General features: G+C 35.8%; 2 protein-coding genes across 2 annotated transcripts; one reads left to right on the top strand and one right to left on the bottom strand.

Moving 5' to 3' along the window:
• Positions 1-810: 810 nt before the first annotated feature.
• Positions 811-1743, top strand: LOC119819038 (olfactory receptor 5M3). Its single transcript, XM_038337020.2, has one exon. It carries the CDS (start codon positions 811-813, stop codon positions 1741-1743), a length of 933 nt encoding a protein of 310 aa, XP_038192948.2.
• An 11307-nt stretch (positions 1744-13050) lies between these two features.
• Positions 13051-14034, bottom strand: LOC119818806 (olfactory receptor 1038-like). The gene has a single exon (XM_038336581.1). It carries the CDS (start codon positions 14032-14034, stop codon positions 13051-13053), a length of 984 nt encoding a protein of 327 aa, XP_038192509.1.
• Between the last annotated feature and the right edge of the window lie 5464 nt (positions 14035-19498).

Below are 19498 nucleotides of genomic sequence, written 5' to 3'. Positions count from 1 at the left end.
TGTATGTATGTATGTATGTATGTATGTGATGTGTGTGAGAGTGCATCTGTGTGTGTATGTTTGTTCTGGCCAAAGGAAAACTTCTACTGTTGTTCTTCATGTACTAGCTACCTTTTATTTTTGAGATAGTATACACATGGGGAGTTGAAGCTCAGTGAATTGACTACTCTGGCTGAACAGAGAGCTACAGCAATTCTCTTGACCCCTTCTCTTCAGTATATTTATCACCTTCCTCAGATTTTTATCTTGGTTCTGGGATCAACTCAGGTCTCCATGTGTGCAAAGTGAGCACCTTACCAATATAACAACCTTCCAAATTCTCATTAACTGTCTTTAATGGATAACTCTATGTATATATGCATCAAAATTTGAGTAATATACGAACAATAGATATTCTAGAGTTTTTCCCACATAATTCCTCATAGCATAATTGTAGCTTTGAGGTTATATATCTCTGTGAACCTGGAAGAACATATGAGTTGTGAATTTATGTTTGATGGTGGAATACTTATGAAGTTATCTTCATAATGCCTAACATAACATAAAGTATTAGGGTTTTCTTAGGAAAATATATTGTAAAATATCTATAAAAAGTACAGATGATAAATTCATAAATAAATTCTCAAATCACCAAAGGGTGGAGGTTTCTTGGATTCTCAAAGTAGTGCCAATCATTTTTCTATTTTTTTTTATTCATTTTACATATTCAGATATATTCCAAATTTACAAAGTATATGGTAAGATATTTTGCTAATTTATTTCATTTTGGCTCCACAGAGACTTATATCTCATATTGACAGAAGTGAGAAGATGCTCAATTTCACAGATGTGACTGAATTTATTCTGTTGGGCTTAACCAGTCAAAAGGAACTACAGGTGGTCTTTTTTGTCATCTTTCTTGTGGTGTATCTTGTTACCATGCTGGGAAATATTGGCATGATGATATTAATTAAGATCAGTCCACAGCTTAGCAGCCCGATGTATTTTTTCCTCAGCCATTTGTCATTTGTTGATGTGTGGTTTTCTTCCAATGTCACTCCTAAAATGCTGGAAAACTTGCTGTCAACGAGAAAAACAATTTCTTACACAGGCTGCTTGGCACAGTGCTTCTTCTTCATCGCCCTTGTGCATGTGGAAATCTTCATTCTCGCTGTGATGGCTTTTGACAGGTACATGGCAATTGGGAAGCCCCTGCTCTATGGTAGCAAAATGTCAAGGGTGGTCTGCATTCGACTCATTTCTTTCCCATACATATATGGGTTTCTGACCAGTCTGGCTGCAACGTTATGGACTCACGGCTTGTATTTCTGTGGGAAAACTGAGATCAACCACTTCTACTGTGCAGACCCACCTCTCATCAAGATGGCCTGCGCAGGGACTTTTGTAAAGGAGTATACAATGCTCTTCCTGGCTGGCATTAACTTCACATATTCCTTGATTGTTGTCATCATCTCCTATTTGTTCATTCTCATTGCCATTCTCAGGATGCACTCAGCAGAAGGCAGGCGCAAGGCGTTTTCCACCTGTGGGTCTCATCTCACGGCAGTTGGTGTATTTTATGGTACTCTCATCTTTATGTATCTCCAACGACCCACTGAAGAGTCAGTGGAACAAGGAAAGATGGTGGCTGTCTTCTATACCACAGTTATCCCCATGTTGAACCCCATGATCTACAGTTTGAGGAACAAGGATGTCAAGGAAGCCATGGACAAAGTGATTAACAGGAAATTCTTAACAAAATAAAATAAAACTTCTCTTATTTTGTTTTCTATTATTTGTCAGGGAAAGCAGGTTATTATCTCAAACATGAGGACAGGTGTCTTATACTCTTTATGGGTAAATAAAAAGGAAAAATAGAAGGCATGGGAATATGCTCTGCCAGAATTAGAGTAAGCTCTTCTTTCTTTTCTAGATGTATCCCAAGAGTGGAATTGCTGGATCCTTAGGTAGGTTGACTCCCAGTTTCCTGAGAAACCACCACACTGATTTCCAAAGTGGTTGCACAAGTTTGCATTCCCACCAGCAATGGATGAGTGTTCCCCTTACTCCACAACCTCTCCAGCAAAGGCTAACATTGGTGTGTTTGATTGTAGCCATTCTCACTAGTGTAAGATGTTATCTCAAAGTTGTTTTGATTTGTATTTCCCTGATCCCTAAGGAGGTTGAACATGACCTTAAGTGTCTTTTGGCCATTTGAACTTCTTCTGTTGAGAATTCTCTGTTCAGTTCAGTACCCCATGTTTAATTGAGTTAATTAGAGTTTTAATGTCTAGTTTCTTGAGTTCTTTATATATTTCAGAGATCAGACCTTTGATGCAGGGTTGGTGAAGATCTTCTCCCATTCAGTAGGATAGCTTTTTGTCTTAATGACAGTGTCCTTTGCTTTACAGAAGCTTCTCAGTTTCAGGAGGTCCCATTTATTCATGTTGCTCTTATCGTCTGTGCTACTGGGGTTATATGTAAGAAGTGGTCTCCCATATCCATGTGTTGCAGACTACTTCTCACTTTCCCTTCTATCAGGTTCAGTGTGGTTGGATTTATATTGAGGTCTTTAAAACCATTTGGACTTGAGTTTTGTGCATGGTGATAGATATGGATCTATTTTCATTCGTCTACAGGTTGACATCCAGTTATGCCAGCACCATTTGTTAAAGATGCTTTCTTTCTTCCATTGTATAATTTTAGCTCCTTTCTTGAAAATCAGGTGTTCATAGGTTTGTGGATTAATATCCGGGTCTTCGATTCAATTCCATTGGTCAACATCTTGTTTTTATGGCAATACCAAGCTCTTTTCATTACTGTAGCTCTGTAATCTAAGAATTTTTTTTATCCAATTAGAAATTGATTTTAGGAGACATGAAATATCAAATTTAAATTATGAGCCTAAGAAGCACACAAGTCTGTCTTTCTTTCTAATGCTTATGTGGTGTTTTTATTTCATAGTTTCTTTGAATGTGAAGGGAATAATTCATTAAATTATTATGATTTTCATAATAAAAATGTCGCTTTTTAAGACACTTTTAGATTTATTTTTAGACATAATAGACTTCTCACTCTTATCCCATCCTTCCAATTATAATATCATGTGGCCACATATCCCACTTCTCATGTTTCTTCTGGATAATGTTTATACTGACCAAGGGGCAAAATTTGAAAGTAGATGTACCTCTGTAAAATATGTTCTCTTGAGTTAACATACAGAATTAAGCTGGCATTTCTCTAGAATATTTTGTGTGTATAAGGCACCATCATATTTTAGTTAATTTTTTCATTTGAATGAAAATTTATTCAGGATATTCTGTGTTTTAGCAATTATATTGGAATCTGTCAAATAAAGATATATGTTTTCGTGTGTTCACTTACATAGTACAAGCATGTGCAGAAATTTTTCAACTTATTCTATTAAAATTCATATTCTTAGAAAATCAACTTTGTTTTGGTACAGAAAAGATACAGCTTTGTTTTCTGGAGCTCTTGTGTATTAAATCATTAGTTTCTAGTACAAAGGTGTTCCTACAATAGACTTTCTTCAAAATAGGTGTGAGGAAATTTAGGACAACTGGGTTCTTAGATGTTGAAGTATGCGGAGGAGAATTTGCCCGAGTACAGTTCTGTCCTCAACTTAGCAAACACAGCTGATGAAGAATCCAGTTGAGATTTGATGGACTTGTCAGCTGTCTGAACTGGATTTAAAGATATTCCCTCAGTTATTTTACATGTGCATATTTTCTTCAGTCTGAGGTTAATACTAATCCCAAACCCATAAAGAAAGTCAGATACTAAAATATGTTAAAGTTAGATCATACAAATAATTATTATATTTTAATTCTTCATATGCAATTGTTCAGAGAGATGGTTATCCCATGCTATCTGAGACCCCACACTCACACTATGAAACCTTTTCTATTCTTTGTAAACAAAACAATCAAAGGTGGGACATTTGCACAAATTCACATAGAATGTTAACACAGTTGTTTGATTAAGGATGAACTTCACAGTTCATTTCCTAATTTACTGTGTAGTTCCATCCACCCATCCAAATTCTGACAAGTAGCTTACACGTGGAACCCCAATCCCTTTGACATCTGAAATTGACACAAAGAAGAATCCAGCACACATTGTTGAAGTCATCTATCCTCACACATATGTTTTGCACATGTAATTGACATTTTGCAGAGGAATGTGGACAGAACCATATGCCAGTGGGAAGCAAATGAGACGATGTCGAGAATATTGATCTCAGTTTTGAGAAGTATTATTTTATCAAGTTTACTCTAACTTCCACCCAGGAGATGTTGGTAGTGTTTCAGCCATGATTTCTTTTGTAATTATTTTGGGAGTACCTTTGGGAGATTACCTCAGTGTTCTTAATGAGCAAGACGATATCATAAATAGTGAGAAATGACCATTTACTGTTCTCTTCTGACTTCAAGGTAGGTCTGCACGTTTTAGGGTAGTTGCAGTGTGGATTGATAGCTGAACGTAGTAATACTTTGTTCCACTTTAAAAGAAAAATCAATACCATTTTCACTGAATTATTTGTTAACAATGGAATTTCTTAGACTACTTTTTAAAATATGCATGAATCAATTTGGGAGTTGATCTGAACAACTAATCCAGTTATGCATAATTTTATTGTTTATCTTTTTGAGAAAAGAACAATATTAGTACAATCAAATTTTCTTGTCTGTAAATTGCACATTCTACTTTTTGGTAGATGATATTCGTTTATGTAATAATTGCTGTTTCTGCAGAAGTCACATGCCATCTGATCATATGTTTGAGAGTCCATCAGAATTTAGGGCAGAATAAAGAAGTGATGGCTTTTTGTCTAGACATCTCTGGGGTTACAGAAATCCAAATTAATTCATAGAAACTTAACTGGAAATTGAATGATTTGTTTCTGTCTTGGAGAATAATCAACAAATAATGTCAGTTAACATTAAAATATTGTTAGGCTAAGTTATCAAATACATTTGAAAAGAGCCCATTAAAATCACAAGAAGGTGCTAAATTAACAGCTTCACAGCATTATCCTGCTAGATAGTAGACATTTGACCCAAGGAGATCTTCTAAATCTCTGACTGCTTCCAGATATTCAGACAGAAACCTTTTACAGCATGGAAAAAATAATTGGTTATTTATACAAATATTCTAAATCTGGTTCTGTGTCACATATATGTGCAATTATATGTATATATTAGGCAATCTAAGGAATTCCACAATCAAAAGCCTCCCTGTTATTACAGAGTTGTAATTACATGTACTGACAGAGCACACATTTGATCTGACTGAAAAATAAGTTAGTTTTAGTGTATGTGTCTTAAACACCTTAATGCTGTAGTATATGTTTTTATATGTAAAACTAGCATACCATTTGCAAGGATTGCTAAATTAAATTATAATCAGAAAATATGCATTATTTACTTTAAGTCAAGGTATTTTTTACATAGGACTGCCCATGACTTCAGCTATATTTATAAACTGAAGGAACTTCAGGCTATAAAGATGCTTGTATATTCTCAATGCAGTTTCACTGATAAAAATTGTATATGAACATTCCACCATATGTTTTGAATATCAAAATCATCAAATTTCTATGCTCCTTAAAATGAGTGTAGAAATAAATGAATACTGATTTTGTTATTTATGTTGAAGCTATAGATTTTACAAAATCTATGATGAGGAAATATTTTCGTAATAATTGTCCTAAGAGGTAATATTCAATTCTTTTTCATTTTATTTATTCATCTCTCACTAAATACATCCTGACTAGTTCCCCTCCCTCCTATTATAAGAGATTTTCACATGAACAGTATTAATTAAAACTAATTTTTAAATTACTACAATTTACTTAATTAGCAGAAATCTATTACACTTTGAGTGAACACATGCCAATTTTCAATATAAGAATGATTATTTATGAGAAGACATGCTAATTAGGGACTAATCACATAAACAAAGCCTCATTATGGAAAACTTGATTTTGGAGTTTCTGCATCTTCCATCATTTTAACAATTTATAACCTATAAAATTTCCTCGCTATAGATTAAATAAAATTCTGGATGTCTGTACCAGACTATCCTGTATCGGATTTGAAAATTCAGAACCTTTTCTGTTACACAATCAAGCAAACCATTTTACATATAGTATATTTAATTCCAACAGTAGACACATGGGAAAAAAACTGCATAATTTTTAAAGTGTATACTAAGGATAAGAAAAAGTTAAATCAAAACTTTTAAGAATGAGAAATGTATTTATAAAGGTTTTCCTTTTCAGGAAGCACGGGCTCTATATTAAGGCAATGCCAAATTTTACAGATGTAACAGAATTCCTTCTTGTGGGCTTGACAAGGCGCCAGGAATTACAAGTTCTCTTTTTTGCGGTGTTCTTGGTGGTTTACATGCTCACTCTGCTGGGCAACGTTGGTATGATAATTTTGATCAGCGTCAGCCCTCAGCTTCAGAGTCCTATGTACTTTTTTCTGAGTCATCTGTCCTTCGTGGATGTGTTGTTCTCTTCCAATGTTACCCCCAAAATGCTGGAAAACTTATTATCTGAGAGAAAAACAATTTCTTACGCGGGGTGTCTGATCCAGTGCTACTTTTTCATCGCCCTGGTCCACGCGGAGGTCTACATTCTGGCTGTGATGGCCTTCGATCGCTACATGGCTATCTGCAACCCTTTGCTCTATGGCAGCAAGATGTCCAGGGTTGTGTGCGTCCGCCTCATTTCTGTGCCTTATGTCTACGGATTCTCGGTGAGTCTTATTTGCACTCTGTGGACATACGGTTTATACTTCTGTGGAAACTTTGAAATCAACCACTTCTACTGTGCCGATCCCCCTCTCATCAAGATTGCCTGCGGAGGAGTGCACATCAAAGAGTAGACGATGATTGTGATTGCCGGGATCAACTTCACGTATTCCCTGTCGGTTGTTCTCGTTTCCTATTTGCGCATCCTGGTCGCGGTGTTGCGCCTGCGCTCTGCTGACGGCAGGAAAAAGGCGTTCTCCACCTGTGGGTCACACTTGACAGCTGTTTCCATCATGTTTTACGGAACCCTTATATTCATGTATCTCAGAAGACCGACGGAGGAGTCTGTGGAGCAGGGAAAGATGGTGGCTGTGTTTTATACTACTGTGATTCCCATGCTGAACCCGATGATATACAGTCTCAGGAACAAAGATGTGAAAGAAGCCGTCAGCAAGGCAATCGCCAAGGCAAACGTGAGAAAATGACAGAGGAGCAGATATTTTATACGACTGGTAATACAAATATGTGTATGACCATGCACAAAATCCTTAGCTTGAAACTTTTCTATGAACAACTCTCACACAAACTCTAAGATCCAGCTTTGCAACATGATTGTCTCTTAATAAGCATGTTTTCTCTTACATACTCAACCATGTTATGAACACATATATTATTAAAGAACTTGTGTTAATTCAATTATTTTAGGTAATCACTAATAGGTTTGGCGAATTAATGTTAATGTGGAAGTCCCATACTTGAGTGGTTTTTATTTTATTTTTAATTCATTTATTTTTTTTTAAAAGAAAACAAGCTATCTTTTTTCATTTTACATATCAATCCCAGTTCCCACTCCTTCTCCTCTTCCTATTCCCTCTAGCTATTTCCCCACCCCATCCCACCCCATCTATTCCCCAGAGAGGGTAACGCACACTGCTTTGGGGAAGGTCCAAGTCCCTCCCTACTATGTCTAGGCTGAGCAAGGAAACCCTCCAAAGAAAATAGGTTCCCTAGAAACCAGTACAAGAAGTAGGAATACGTTCTTCTGGGGGTGGATGAAGAAGAGAGGGTGGAAGGGGAAAAAGAAGGGAGAAGGGGAGGAGGGAGGAGAACTTGACGGAACAGGATAGTTGAGATGGAGGAAGGATGGAGATATGAGAGCAAGGAAAGAGATAATTTGATTGAAGTTTCTGTACTGGAGTTGAAGGCTTTTGTTAACCTCATTTGTCTTCCCTATAAAACATAGTTCCAGCAGGAATATCAGAACTCATTTATTTCCAAGGAGCATATAAGTTTGATGGTCTTGATACGGAAAGTATATTACAAAATTTTCATATAAAGTGAAATTTTAGTAGTGAAATTGCATTGAGAATATGTAACTATCATAGTATAATCTAAGGTTCTCCATCAATACCCGCTTTGCCTAGCTAATACTGTTTGTATTTCAGTAATGTGCTTTTTCATGTGTTTGAATTCTAGGTTAAATGACAAAATATCTTGTACAAAAGACTTTCTTATCTTCACCAAACCAAAGGGCAAAAAAGGAAACATTTGGTTATATGTTCATCTGACTTTTAGGTGTAAAGTAAGATGATATCATACCTAGCGTTGTTTCCAACCCTTTCATACTGGCAGTATATTGCACTTCAAACACTGAATTAACAGATTCATTTAAAAAATGAATAAATTAATAACCATCCACCTGCTTCAGGTTATTAACCAGTTCACTACAATCCAGCTATATGAGTATGCATTCAAATGTGATCAGCAGAGTCAAAAATAGTAGCCTTTTGAGGGCTAATGTAAAATCAAAAAAGACTAATTTAACTTGATGGGTCTCTCTACACTTACTTATTCTTAGTTTTTGACAATGGCGGTTGGTTATAAATACTTGGAATAAGTGCTCTGTTGCCAGCACACATCCAAATGGAAAGTAGTCATTCCTATGGCTGACATCATTTTTGAGTAACCAGTACTTCAATAACGGAGTTATAGAATCAAGTATGTGCAAGAGGAGTTAGAGCAAGCAAATGAAAGATGGTTATTTAAACACAGAGAGTAATGCCACTCCTGACAGGTTGTCAAGTGATTCTTATCTCAAGAATTATCATGCATCTTAAGAAATGTAGAGTGACAGTATGCACAATCCTCAGTTCTGATGTTGAGAGTAGGATGGACGTTAATCGTTTGAATTGTGATTGTGCTTGCAAGTTCTTTATGTTTTCAAACTCCCTATATTTGTTTCATAGGAGTTAGAGTGAAATATCAATACTAGAGTTTCTCATGTAAAATCTCTGGACTCCTAACTTGTTATGATAGTCCTGGTACTGTAATCATATGCATGTGTGTGTGTGTGTGTGTGTGAGAGAGAGAGAGAGAGAGAGAGAGAGAGAGAGAGAGAGAGAGAGAGAGGGAATGTCTTCAGTATCAATTATTTATTTATGCTTCTATTTTAGAGAAAAAATATTGATAACCAAACTGTGTAACCTGGTTTCCAGCTTTTTATTTTCAGACACGTGTAGTTTTGATTTAACCTTTAGCCATAGAAAACTATATTAAAATGCATCTCTACATTTGTGAAATCATCAAAGAATAAAAAGCATCATCACTGTAAAGGTTGTGTTACATCGAGACATGAGCTAATATATAATAGTCTAACTCCTGTTTTCTTATATCATTGCATTTAAAGATCAATCAGTTATTATTTTTAGGACATCCTAATGCTCCTTTCTACTAATTATCATATTCTGACATATGTTATGTCTTTTGTCAGTTATACAATTTATTGGTAGCATAGAAACATTTTTTATTTTCCATAACAACCTGTTTCCCCACCACCACTCTCCTCCCTCTCTCTCTCCTTTTCCATCTACCCTCTTCTCCATCCACTCCTCCTCCATCTCCATGTAGAAAGAAACAGGCCTCTCATGGCTTTACACAAAGCATGGCACAGCGAGTTGAGGGTGACCAAGCTCCTTCCTTCTTATCAATGTAACCCAGCATGGGGAACAGGCTACCAAAAGCCAGCTAATCGCCAGGGAGAGGTCCTGCTCTTACTGTTAGAAACCTTACTAAGAGGCCAAGCTACAGGACTTTCACACACCTGCAGAGGGCCTAGGTTGGTCCCATGCAGGCTCCTTTACGGTTGGTACTGTCTTCATGAGCTCGGGTCAGCTGTCTCTGTGAGTTCCCCCATCATGGCCACCCCCTGGCTGATATAATCCCTCCTCCATTTCTTCAGTAAGACGCTTGGAGCACAATGCAGTGCTTATCTGTGAATCTCTGCCTCTCCTTCCATCAGTTACTAAATAGAGTATATCTGATAGCAATTAGGGAAATCACCAATATGCTTACAGTTAATGACCAGTTCAGGCACCTTCTCCTTTTGGGTTCCTGTGGTTTCCCTGGCACCAGGTTTCTCCCTAGCCCGAAACAGGATAGATAACTAGAAGGGCCCAAAGAGGAATACATAGATTTCCTTGGGAATGGGAAGTAGAAAAGGTCTCCTAGGTAAACTGGGGCAGGGTTTGGGGGAATGGCAGGATGGAAACAAGAGCGAGCCTGTGGGTGGGCTGGGTGCAGAAGGAAGGCTGGAGCCAGGATCGAGGGGGAGAGAAACAGGTTATGCTTTTTTGTCCTTTTTGAGTTACCACTTACTTTCTTGAATGAATGAAGTTCTCCAATGGTTAGAATGACTTAAGCCCACACATTTTTTCAAAGATGAGTACCTAACTTAATGCTTTTTGAAACATAACCTAAGACACTGAGCAAGGCAATCCAGATGCAATAAGGCAAATACTGCACCCTTTCACGTGTGGGTGGATTCAAGTTTCAAATCTACGTTTTGTGTATTTAACATGAGCAATTTGAAAACTAAGAAACTATAAACAGTACTCTTTAGAAGACCTGCTTATAAAAAAGAGATAAAATGAAAATAGAAAGAGGGACTTTTGCGAGCAGATAAACATGGAAGCAAACATAGAGTTCAAGAAAATGGAGAGGCAGAATTAAAGATGGCTAATCAAAATGAAGGACATATGTAAAAGACATATGAAAGCTTGTTCTCTTGAAACACAATTTTAATATATTTGGAGGAGATAGTGGAGTCCTTGAGATACGAAAGAAAGAGGGCAGGGAGATACTGTGTTTAAATGTTTATGGGGAAGGGAGGCAGGGAGGTGAGGAACAGGAGCAGGTAAGTGGTTAATTTAGCAAAACTAGCCATAAATGGGCAAACCTATTAAGACCTACTAGTTTTAAAAGTAATTAAAAGTCAATTTTGAAAACATTATTTGTACACAGATCCCCTTCTGGGTTGATAATATTATTCCTAGAAGGCATAGACTATTCCATTTTCACATGTGTGAGCAACCTCAGCATGTGTTTAATGAGGTGTTGGGTTACTTTCCCTTGACTACTCCCAGATGGATTTCTACTCTTAGAATCTTGACAGTGACAATTTTGGCTACTTAAATTTAAGAGACTCCATTTTACATCTACTCTATTGCAATATCTTCACTTTTTCAAGAGCTGAAAAAATATTTTGAAATCACTCTTCGCTTGAGTAATTGAGACATAAATCTTCAGTTTTCCTTGAGATAAGTAAGAGAAAGAAATAGTCTCCAGAAACTGATTTTCAGATTTCCACAATGAAAATGTCAGCTTGTCAAGGGATGTGCCAATTGGTTCCATGAAAGTTTTTCTAGACTGAAAAACCTAGAGGGATTGCATAAAAGGATAGATGGTAGATGATGATGATGATGATGATGATGAAAATAGATATAGATAGATAGATAGATAGATAGCAGCTAAATTATAGGCATTACCTTGTGTGACTGTTGTCTTAAATATTCCAAAATACTTGCAAAGAGAAATATGCATTTGTAGATGATTTAATTCGAAATGTGATGAATATCATGTGAACTCAAAAGTCTTCCAGCCTAAGGCTGAAGGCTTAAAATTGAGCCCGATGAGGATGAGCTGGCATAAGTCTCAGAGTCTAAAGGTTTGAAGACCATTATCTGGTGCCTGAGGGGAGACAGACACCCCAACTCAAAAAAGCACGGAAGAAAATCACCCAATCACCACATTTTCTGTTCTGTTTGTGTCTTCGACAGATCAGGTTATGCCTGGCCAGATTAGTGAGATGACTTTCTCTGTTGATTTTAAGTGCTAACCTCTTCTAGAACCACCCTTATGAAGACACCTAGAGATAAAAAAATTGGCAACATTGTGTAGTCCACTTGGCACATAACCTTAATGGTGACATAAAGTAATTTCAGAAAGTCACAACTATTGTGTTTGTAAAAGATACAGTTAAAAGTGATGACTAGCATACATGGTACAGATAAAGTGCAAGGAGTTGCATAGGATCATGAGAAATTCACAGGCTTGGAGAGATATCTCAAATAGTTAAGAATACTTGCTTCCCTTATACAGGAACTTGGTTAGAGACTCAGCACCAACTAGAGGGTTAGGGAATCTGACACTCTCTTTTAGCTTTCAAGCATACCAGCTATGCACATGATGAACTTACATACGGGTAGTAGGAAATAAGCTTACTAGCAAAAATAAGTAAATTTTAAAAGTTTTTCCTATAATATCACATCTCTGGTTTAACTGCTAATCTTTAACTAAATGCATTGAACATAAAACAAGTAGAAAGCCAAAGCTAGATTTACCAACTGTGTTCACTTTCTGTTCAGTGACATCAGAGCTAAAATTCAATCAACAAATAATTTAATAAAGACTTAAACTAGTGTCTTTTGAAAAAAACCTAGTGTGTGTGTGTTCATGTGTTAGCAGAGGCACACCTGTGCCATTACATTTCTGTGGAGGTCAGAGAATAATCTCTGTTGTTGGCTCTCACCTCCTATCTAGTTTGAGACATTTCCTACTTTCATTATTGCCTACATCAGGTTAGTTGGCTTATAAACTTCTGGGATTTTCTCTCCCAGCATCCAATCTTCCCATAGAAGTATTGAGACAATAGATGTCCATTAACATGTTAAAATTTAGGTGGGAATTTTAAGATTCAAATTCTGTACCTCATGCTTGTATGGAAAGTGTTTTATTGACTAAATAGTATCCTAGAAAACTCTCTCTCTCAATCTCTCTCTCTCTCTCTCTCTCTCTCTCTCTCTCTATCATTTACAAATAACCTACTTCTCTGATGATCTTCTGTTGTGTTTGTCATGTTTGAGAACTCCAACATACATATCAAATGGAAGGACTTTACTTATCAGAAGTATGATAAAAATGAATTTATTTCATAGATACAAAAGACATGTCTGTTTATTGCATTGGTCCTGGACAGGAAATTCCTTTCTTCAGGTGCCTTAGAGGTACTACATAGCATTTTTCAAGGACTTTCCTCAGAGCATTCTTTACCTCCTGGTTCCTTAAGCTGTAGATCATGGGATTGAGCATGGGGATGACAATTGTGTAAAACACTGAGGCCATTTTGTCTGTGTCGAGGGAATGGCTTGATTTTGGCTGCAGGTACATGAAGATGAGCGTGCCATAGAATATGGTCACAGCCGTGAGATGGGAAGCACACGTCGAGAAGGCTTTGCACCTGCCTTCTGTGGACTGGATTCTCAAGATGGCAGCCACAATGTACAAGTAAGAAATCAGGACAGTAGCCAAAGAACTGATCATGTTGAATCCAGCAAAGATGAATATCAGAATCTCCTTGAGGCTGGTGTCGGAGCAGGCAAGAGCCATCAAAGGGACATCATCACAATAAAAATGATTGATTACATTAGGACCACAATAAATCAGTTGGAAAGTAACTACTGTGTGGAGCAAAGCAACCACAAAGCTGTAAAAGTAAGGACCCATTACAAGCCGTAGACATACCTTCTGAGACATGACCACCATATACAGAAGAGGGTTACAAATGGCCACATAGCGATCATAAGCCATGACAGCAAGGAGGAACATCTCTGAAATCAAGAAGTTCAGGAAAAACCCAAGCTGGGTTGCACAAGCATAGAAAGATATAGACCTTCTATTGGTGAGTAGGGTCTCCAGGAACTTGGGGGCTACCGAAGAGGAATAGCAAAGATCCACAAATGCCAGATTACTGAGGAAGAAGTACATGGGGGTGTGAAGTCGAGAATCCAACCTGATTAGTGAAATCATTCCTACATTTCCTATCAAAGTCAGACTGTAGACCACTAGAATGAGCAGAAAGAGAATGATTTCTATCTCTCTATGGACTGCAAACCCTAACAGAATGAATTCTGTCACACCAGTGTAGTTCCTGTTAGGCATTTCTTCAAGTGTTAACAGCTGAAAAGCAAAATATAAACAAGATAAGACTAAAAAGACAGGTTTCTGGGGGAACAAACTTGTTATCAAATTCAGCTGTTCTGTGTTGTGGTTTGTGAAACAATGCTGTTCAATACGGCAGCACAGCAAATATATCAATTTTACACTCTCCCAACAGCTTCTAAATTTCAAAGAAAATACATGCAAATTTTAGAAACATGAAGTGAACCAATTGGACTGTGGCTATTGCTCAATGGTTGACTACTTCCCTAGCATATCGTATCTAAAACAGAAAGAACACTGCCCTCTCATCCACAATAATTTTTCTAATAGTTCATTGTGGGTGATCTGAAAATTTATTATTTTAATTTAATTTTCTCCTTTTTAATCTAAGTCTAAAACTTTATTTTTGCCCAATGTGTTTGTTAAAACCTAGACATCAACCTTATATATTTACTACTATTTTACTATATACGTAAAATATAAATCTCTCTCTCTCTCTGTCTTTCTCTCTTTCTCTCTGTCTCTCTCTTTCTCTCTCACTCTCTATCCATCCATCCATCTATCTATGACACAGAACATTTTCTGTCCCAACCATCTAGTTTCTAATTGAAAGAGTTAACACCCATTTTGAAAGAAAGTTGTTAGAACAAAACTGATGAACTCACCTGAGTAATTAAAATAATTTTAATAACTCACATCAACATTTTGGGAAACAGATGGAATAGAAAATCAGACAAAATTTAATACTGATCCGTATTGCTCAAATTTCAGACATGGGAATGTAGAGATTGCACTTCCATTTCCAGACCTCTATGGCAGATCTCTCTTCGGATGCTGTGAAGGAAACAATGGGGACTTGTTTGGCACAGGACACTTTCTTTTAAAAGTTTACCAAGATAAAGCTATTCTCCTTCAAGATATATCTGTAGTAAAATGGAAAGTTATAAAACACATGAAGTCCCCTCAAAACTCATTTTTAAATCTCACTTTCTTGAAAAAAAATTGTCCTCATTTTAGTGTATTGTCTTCAACCATAGAACTGTATTTGACATATACTTTCTTTCAAACCATTCAAAGTCTCTCAGGAGAAAGATGATTCTTAGTCAAACAAATGTTTTTTTTTTTTTTTGACAAGAACTGTTTATTTTATTCATCAAATTTTCTCTAGCATTTGCAAGAACCGAGGAGCATTTGAGGGAATATTTACTTTGTGCCTAGGATTGCTGAAGTGTTGTATGTAGGCATCAGCTTTGTGTAGCACAATGGGACAAGTTCCGAGTAGGAAAATTAATGGAAGAGGGAGGGAGCTACTGTAAACGATCAGCAAAATGTCATGTCTTACCTGGTTATGGAAGGAGTCTTGGCCTGAGTATTGCCATTATCTTTAAGGCTCTTCTCGAAGTTAGGGAGTGACACTGGTGTATATATGACTCTGTGGTGTTTCTTTTGCCGTGTTTGTTCCTCGTATTCTTACGTGGTTGTCTCCAAGGTCACTGGCTCCTCTGGGTCTAACTGGCATTTGGAAATTCTAAGGAGAAAATGACTGGCCTCTGGAGGCAAAGGTGTCATGAGGTCATATTTGAATCCGAATCATCTCACCCACCATGAAGTAACAGGATTTGCTTTTATGTGTGAATTCTAATTTTGCAAACAGCACAAAGCTGGGCTTGAATGAATGGTAAACCATGGTAGAGGTAGCACATCTCTTTTTAATGGAGTTACTTTTTTTTGACCTTCCTCTCTCTCTTGTTTTGTTTCCAGGTTAGTAAGAGGGTTTTGATTGAAGAATTTTGTTTTGTTTTTTTTTTTTACAGCTCCCAATTTTGTGTTTTATACTATGAGTTAGAGAGTTTTTTATTTATTTTATTATTATTATTATTACAAATTTTTACCTCCTCCCCTCCTCCCATTTCCCTTCCCCTTCCTACCTCCCCCTGCCTCTCCAGTCCAAAGAGCAGTCAGGGTTCCCTGCTCTGTGGGAAGTCCAAGGTCCTCTCCCCTCCATGAGAAGCCTAAGACAATGGCACTGGGTTTTGATTCTACTGCATGTACTGGCTTTGTGGGAACCTAGTCTGTTTGGAGTTAGAGAGTTTTAGTTAGACAATTTATCTCATTTTTTTCTTTTGCAAGTGTAAAAGTGAAAAATGATAAAAACTATTTTTAAGGAAAGCATAACTCCATTTTTTAAATATCTTAAAAATAGTGTTTGAGAGCTTCACATATTAGTTCTGTATTTACATCAGTCCACCTATCTCATCCACTTCAAACTCTCCTGTGTCCTCTGCCTCCTAAATCTACAGTTTATATTTTTAAGTTTTCTTACATCTATACGTATATCTATGCGAATATGTACATATATTTAAGCACTTATTTTTTTAAAATTTGGGTACCTCATGCTTGCAGCATTGTCTGTCTAAACAACTGACCAGTTAAGGAACTGAATAAGTTTTCTGCCTTATTCATCCACAATAGGAATTTAGACAATATTTTTTCATTAAAATAGTTCAATAAAATCAACTATATACTTATATACATGTAACAATGGTCAATAAGAGAAGACCTGAATTTTAAAAAAGGCAAGTAAGAGTATATGGGAGGGTTTAGAGAAAGGAAAGGGAAGTGAGAAACGATTCGATTTAATTATAATCTCCAAAAGCAATTAAAATCAACTACTTTCTATATGAAGTTTAAAAATATCTTGGAATTTAAAAGACACTAATATATACAATATATTTTACTATTTCTTTGATTTTTGTAAAAGAAAAAACCTTTCATGGCATAAAGTATATGTAAGTGTATAGTCAAAATACAGAGTAAAATATGTGCTCACTAATGACTCATAGTAAGTACACATAAGTTAATGATAACTAGGTTTTTGTTACTATTTATTTTTATTTTTAAAAAAGTAATAAATATAATATTTATTGATATAAGATTCTTTCTTAGTCTTTTAAATGAGTGATAATATCAAGTCTGGAAAATAAAAGGCAGAAAAATAATTTAGTTTGTGCTTTCATGGGATTCCTGAGTTTGTGAACAAGGGGACTTTGATTCTTGTTCCTTCTCATTGTGTCTTTTCTTTCTGTTGGTTTGTCTTATTTTGTCTTATATTTTATTTTGCTATATTTTTACTGAAATCTCAATTAATTTATTAAAATAATTTTTGCTAAATTTATTTAATTTTATTTACTTGGCAAGTAGGTGCAATACACATATATTTTGACACATCTCATCACACAGTGTCCTCTGAAGCTAGACTATCAGGTTCAACATCCTGTTGCTATTTCAATTTGGTTCCTCTTTGATGCATAGTGCACGGACACCTTGTTAGGCAGAAACCTTTTCTCTGAACTCTGATGTCCTTCACACATATTCTTTGGGATTTCCGGCTGATGATAACCTCACTGTACCCTTCATTCACCTATGTGTTGGCAGCTTCGCTACTGAAGCCCACAGCCACTCTAATAGACACATTTTCTACTTAGGCTGTCTGTTTCCATAGATTTTTTTATTTGTATTTTAAGCACAATATCCTTGGTAATTATCTGTGTTTTAATTTATTGTAGTATACAATTAAGTGACAACTTTTCTCAATGCACTTTGCTGATGTTTGTTTTGTTGATCCAGAGTAGAAGACAAAAATCTCACCATGGCTCACGATAAACAACCCAGCTTTCCCCCCTTTAGATTTTCTGGATTTCTTGATGCCTGCACTAAATCTCCCATTCTTCTCTCTACTCTAACCTCAAACTCACCAGGTTCATCCAGCCTCATGATTTTGTGTTTTCTCTGATACTCTTTACTTTAATCATTTTTATACTGACATTTCCTAAATGTTTTTTTCAGGGCTCACTGTACTCTTTAATAAATCTGAATTTTACATTAGTATATGGGCTTAACCAAACAATCCAATTTTTAATTTTATTTTCTTCACAGAATTGGTTAATTATTTAAGCCTTATTTAATGATACCATACTTATGTTATTTACTTAAAATATCAAGAAACTACAAGTCCCAAATAGTATACAATGTCCTGAGACACAATTTTAAGCAGTACGTGCTAATGCAGGAGTGTGACATAAATGAAACATTTTTTAAAAAATTATACTCCATTGTGAAGAAAATCTATGATTGTATGAGAAGTGATAGTATAGAAACCTACTCTAAAATAGAAATTGTCATTTTTTTGAGATTAAATATAAGGAAAGATTAAAAGAATGCTATCAAAATAATTTGGATTACTAGTATAAATTTAGTTTAATTTAATTTCTCTAGTTTCTGTAGTTGCTTATTAATAAAGCTCTTATTTTCTATAATAAGTCATATTATTAAGATTATTATAGAACTGCCATCTTTTACCATGACAGAAACTATTACATATGTATATAAATTTATATATGTACACATAAGTTTAGAATATATATTTAAAACAAAAAGCTACTGGTCATTTGATTTGTATTGCATATTTGTAGTTTGAAGATAGAATTGACTTCTTTGAAACAATAGAAGCACCCTTCTAGGAAATATCCCATGCTAAATTATTATTTAAGAATATTCAACTGTCATATACTGAATTTCCTCAAGAATTTTTATAGCAATTCTTTCGTGTATGTATATGGTACATGGTGTGTACATGTTCCATGCATGGGCACTATATAAGTCGGCGAATAATCATGTATATGCACTTGTGTATAAAGAGCAGATGTCGATACCCAGTGTCTTCATTGATCTTTCCCCACTTTATTTTCTAAGGCAAAGTCTTTCTATAAACCCCAAATTCAAAAATTCATGTAGACTTTCTAGCTAGCACACAACTTGGCATTAACATGAAGGTTGGGATTTGAACTTAGGTCCTCAAGCTATACAGCAATCACTTTAACTACTCAGCTCTCATCCCAGCACCTGCTCTTTCTTTCCGGTGTTATAGTTAGTAGGATTTTGTGGTTGACAGTGGTATATGACTAAACAATTAAACATGGGTGTATTTGTTCCTATATGTACATATTTGTAATTAGCTTCATAATATCATGTCATTATTTAAGCAGTTTTCATTGGCTTTTTTGTACAGTCTTCAGAAATAATAGGAATGTGACTACCCTTTGCTAATACTTAAGTCTTTTCACTTTCATATCTTTGCTAACTTTCGGCCTCTTCTCTATGCCTCCAATTACTTGCTGCCCTCCCAAAGACCTGCACTAGGGATTAGGGAGAAAATTGTGATGATGGAAGCAACTTCTACTTCTCAGTTTCATTTACTGCATGATAATCAAAATTGATTCACAACACAGAAGCTTAATTATGTTGTCTTTTCTTATTGCTGCCTTCCTAATTTTATATTTATGTTTATTATTTATAAATACTCAAATATATTTAAAAATTTCATTGAAATAATGCCTTTCCTCTTTATAGTTTTATTTTTATTTTGATGCATGTGTATGTTCTTGTGTCTGTGTGTATGTATACA

Source organism: Arvicola amphibius, chromosome 7 (genome assembly GCF_903992535.2).
Source record: "Arvicola amphibius chromosome 7, mArvAmp1.2, whole genome shotgun sequence".
NCBI lineage: Eukaryota > Metazoa > Chordata > Mammalia > Rodentia > Cricetidae > Arvicola > Arvicola amphibius.
This window is presented reverse-complemented; position numbering and strand designations above follow the sequence as displayed.

Excerpts from the sequence above, each read along its gene's own strand:
- LOC119819038 (XM_038337020.2), top strand. The coding sequence starts at position 811 with ATGCTCAATTTCACAGATGTGACTGAATTTATTCTGTTGGGCTTAACC.
- LOC119818806 (XM_038336581.1), bottom strand. The coding sequence starts at position 14,034 with ATGCCTAACAGGAACTACACTGGTGTGACAGAATTCATTCTGTTAGGG.